Source organism: Saccostrea cucullata, unplaced genomic scaffold (genome assembly GCF_032062105.1).
Source record: "Saccostrea cucullata isolate Sc308-1 unplaced genomic scaffold, CSIRO_AGI_Scuc_v1 ctg28, whole genome shotgun sequence".
NCBI lineage: Eukaryota > Metazoa > Mollusca > Bivalvia > Ostreida > Ostreidae > Saccostrea > Saccostrea cuccullata.
In genome coordinates, this window is record NW_026939565.1 from 567675 (window position 1) to 571875 (window position 4201).

Sequence of the window (4201 nt, forward strand, 5' to 3'; positions counted from 1 at the left end):
AAGTGGTGGTAGAATTAAAGATCCCGGACCTCATGAGTAATACAAATGAACTTGTGATGAAAATTTATTTTAATGAAAGTCAAGCAATAAAATGAAAGTTTATATTTTAAAAAATAAATCACGCTAGGTGATGTAACATAAAAGCAACTCCAAAATGTTCGCACACAGACTCACACACACAAACGTTTTGGTAACTTGGAATTGTCCAGAGTAAAACTGTATTTTCTTGATGACGGAATGTCCAGTGCAGCTAATATTCACGTCCGGGATAGTCCATGCCGGATCTAAAACTGACTCTCACACAACACTCTCTCACTCAAACTTCAATTAACACGTTTACGCAATCATCAATCATCACACATACGAGTCGGACACTTTCTGAGGCAGAGGATTGACATAAATTCCTTAATGCTGAATAACAATTTCCTTTTTGCTGTCTAAACATCAAAATTGCTAGATAAATGAATTTAAAAGCATATATGTCAAAAATAAGCATTTGATTAAAGGGGCTGGGGGTTGTGGCCATTTTTAGACTATATTGATCTCCTTCAGAAGAAGAGCTCCAGATGAAGATATACAAACATAGTCAGGTTCCCGAGACCCCTCCGCTTTTATTATAATAAAAGCAGAGGGGTCTCGAGAACCTGACTAATACAAACATGCATGGCACGCCAAATTCACAAAAATGAGCTTAACATAGTTTCACAGTTGATAAACTAGGTTTATCGACTGTAAACTATAGTTTACAAACCGTGAACCATAGTTAACAAATCGTTAACTATAGTTTTTATCTGTAAAACTATATTTAACGGTCGTTAACTATAGTTTACGAATGCTAATCTAAGTTTATTTGTCTGTAATAAAACATTAACAATTATATAGATTTTGTTGATAAACATAGATTCACGTCTGTAAACTATAATTTACAATCGTGAATTATAGATAAGAGTTGTTAATCATAGTTTCACAAATCGTGAAACTACATGTATATAAATTATCAGATCGTTAACTATAGTTAAGAGTTGTAAACCACAGTTTACAAATAGGATTTTGATTCTAAATATGTATACTAGTGTCACTTAGTAAATTGTACAAATACCCTATCGTATTCTCTTTTAAAAGTTACGATCAATTTATAGTAATGTTCAAATTTTAAAGAGTCAAACATAAATGTCACGGGGTCAAAAATTATAAAATATTTGGAAAGATCTTGCCAAAGGTATCGTCGGTAACCCACTGGTGATTCACATCAATTCTCTCTAGCTTGTGGACTCAAAACCCGTGGTTTGCGAAGATGTGTCAAAGGTTATTTTCATGTGAAATATGACGGCCCTATCTCTTTTCATTTAAGTTATGACCATGTTTAAACTTTTTGAGAGAGACAGAGTAAGACACGGATAGATGAATGAGACTTTTAAAATGTCCCCTCGTTTTCGCGAAAGCGGTTCCCAGGGGACAACCTAGTTATTAAATCTATACCAAGACGATCACACAATTTTTAAAATTGAACTGAAATGATACATGGTAAAATTACAATTTTTGTTGGTAATTGTTTGTATTTCAACATTTATATAAGCGTATCCGCCATATATCCTTCTCGATCTATAATCCTTGTCCAAATGCTCAAGATTATGTTCCGATATACTTCACCAGATCATATGTTCAATGATTGTACATGTTGTAACCACTAGGTGATATAATTTAAAGAATTTAGATCGACTGATATTAACCCGGTAGCAATTTTCATTCTTTAACCAAGAAACGTACGTGTAACTTTAATCAATCATTCACGTTTAACTTTTATAATCTATTATTTGTTTCTACACAGTACAGTAAGTAACTGTGACTGGAGTCATTTCATGGTTGATTATACGCGCGCAATTTAAGTCAACACGTGACCTTCATATTTTTGTATCGTCTGCACAGATGTCGTCTGCCATGGATTCATCGTTGGAGAAAGATGATGCAAACGATGTTGACTGCAGATTTGCCATCTTAATGGTTGCTGTTTCTGTGACATTCTTTTACTTGTTAAATATGATGACTGCGAAATTTATCAATCCTCCTCCCAGTGCTTCCAAAGACCCGTGGAGATGGAGGAATTTGTTCGTATCTTGGATTCATGCAATTTTATGTGGATCTTGGGACTTGGCTTGGTAATTTTATTCTAGAAATTTCTATAAAACACAATTCTTATAAATTATATACGGTTTTTGTGCAATGTGTATTATTTTCTATTCATTTAATTGAGTTACGTAAGCATGTTTTAGTAAGTGTATTCAACCAAGTTTCTGCATGTTCTGTGACCTCATTTATTTATTTTGTAGTTTCAGCTTTTATCCCGAGATGTTTAATGATCTCGTTGCACACATAAATTATTTTACCTACATGATGGTTGCCTTCTCCACAGGTGAGTGAACAGGTCTATCAGTGAAAGTAAATATTGGGGTCTTACTAATACTTCAAACAAATAAAGGTAACATGACCCTGCAGATTGACCTGTTTCATAGAGAGATTAATTAAAAAGTGGCGGATCCACCTATTGAAAAAAGGTAAGGGTTAATCACCCCCTATGATTTGTAGTGCTATATTATAGGGTGAGATCAACACAATATTAAGACAATTTTTAATTTTTTGTTTGATTTGATGCACATGTTGCTATTGAAAGTATATACCGGCATTCAGAATATGGTGAGATAAAAGATGCTGTCCTTTTGAGATATTTATGTTGAGACTTCTTTTTTCAGGGTATTTCATTTACGATGCGTTAGATATGTATCTGAATAACAAACTTTTAAGTGACTGGGGTGTTACACTTCATCATATCATAGTAAGTTCATTGTGCTAATAACATGCTGATGTTAGCACGTGTGTGAAGTTATGATAATCTGTAAATGTATTACATTTTTAAAAACATTTAGCAATATTTTTCCTTTCATTTCAAAACTAAGTCAATTTTTCTTTGTGCTATAAATTACATTATTCATTTTAAGGTTTTGTAAAAGAAAAACCTTTAACGTTGTTTATCTCTGTAAAATCTTTAGCTTATATTTCGTAAATTCTGCTCTACATGACTTTTTTCTTCCGCAGGTAATACTGTTTTTTGTCCACACTATTTTGACAAAATACGGTACAGGACTGACATGTGTTGCCTTAATGACTGAAATTAATGGAGTGTTCCTTCACGCACGGAAACTAATGCAGATGTTTCAATTTGGATTTAATCATAAGTTGTATATCTTGAACAAGTATCTGAACTTGTCAACATTCATTGTATGTCGAGGCTTTCCCATTATTAGAATATTTTATGGACTTATGTACGAATGTCATGAAATTGTTCAACCTCTCCGAATTACGTTTAAGATTATGGTTATTCTCATGGCAATTATTAACATTGTCTTGTTTAAGCGCCTTTGTGAGAGTGATATACTGATCAAGTTTAAGTCGAAACATAAACACATGAATGGTGATGGAAATACTAGTAACTGCTCCCACGACAAAAAAGTTAATTAAATGATCTCTTGTTGATTTCATACCTTAAAAATACTCAGTAGTTGTTTATTTCACTACCCTTTAGTTCAAAAGAACACGATTTCAATTTCTATGCATGTAAAATTTTAGAAGTAAAAGTGTCGATTTGTTTTATTTTAGAACATGTATAATCAAAATACAACTAGTAGTGAAGATTTTCTTGCACTTGAGTTTTTTGAACTCTTGCGTTGATCCACAGTGCACAAGTTTGCCTGTAGTGTGCCATTTACTAAGCACATTTTTCATTTCGATAGGCCTGTTGCATATCTCGATTACTTTTAACATGCTATGGAGTGATTTCTTTTTTAAAAAATATATTAAATTTTCTATTTTTTCCTGGATTGTTTTTAGATATGTTTGCTCAAATAAAAAAATCTCCACATTCTCAGCTAAATTAATGGAAATGTGCATGCTCTTGCCAACTATAAACCCATTTTCAAACGAAAGTGGGAAAATACGGGTTTTAGTTACCAGTGAGGTATTTTATGCAAGGATGTTTATTTTACAGCTATATACATTTATAGTTTTATATGGATGTATTTATATATTATTATAATAATTGTGTCATTTTTAAAATAATGAAATTATTTATTTATGTGCCATTTTATTTTAATTATTATCCCTTACGTGTTATCTGTTTTTTAATCATTAACTGGCATGTTTTATGTTC

General features: G+C 32.2%; 1 protein-coding gene across 1 annotated transcript; it reads left to right on the top strand.

The window, feature by feature from the left end:
- Positions 1 to 1836: 1836 nt before the first annotated feature.
- Positions 1837 to 4201, top strand: LOC134253237 (TLC domain-containing protein 2-like). Its single transcript, XM_062735754.1, has 4 exons — positions 1837 to 2156; positions 2328 to 2410; positions 2748 to 2830; positions 3091 to 4201. The coding sequence occupies exons 1-4, from the start codon at positions 1927 to 1929 to the stop codon at positions 3511 to 3513; spliced, it is 819 nt and encodes a 272-aa protein (XP_062591738.1). The 5' UTR covers positions 1837 to 1926; the 3' UTR covers positions 3514 to 4201.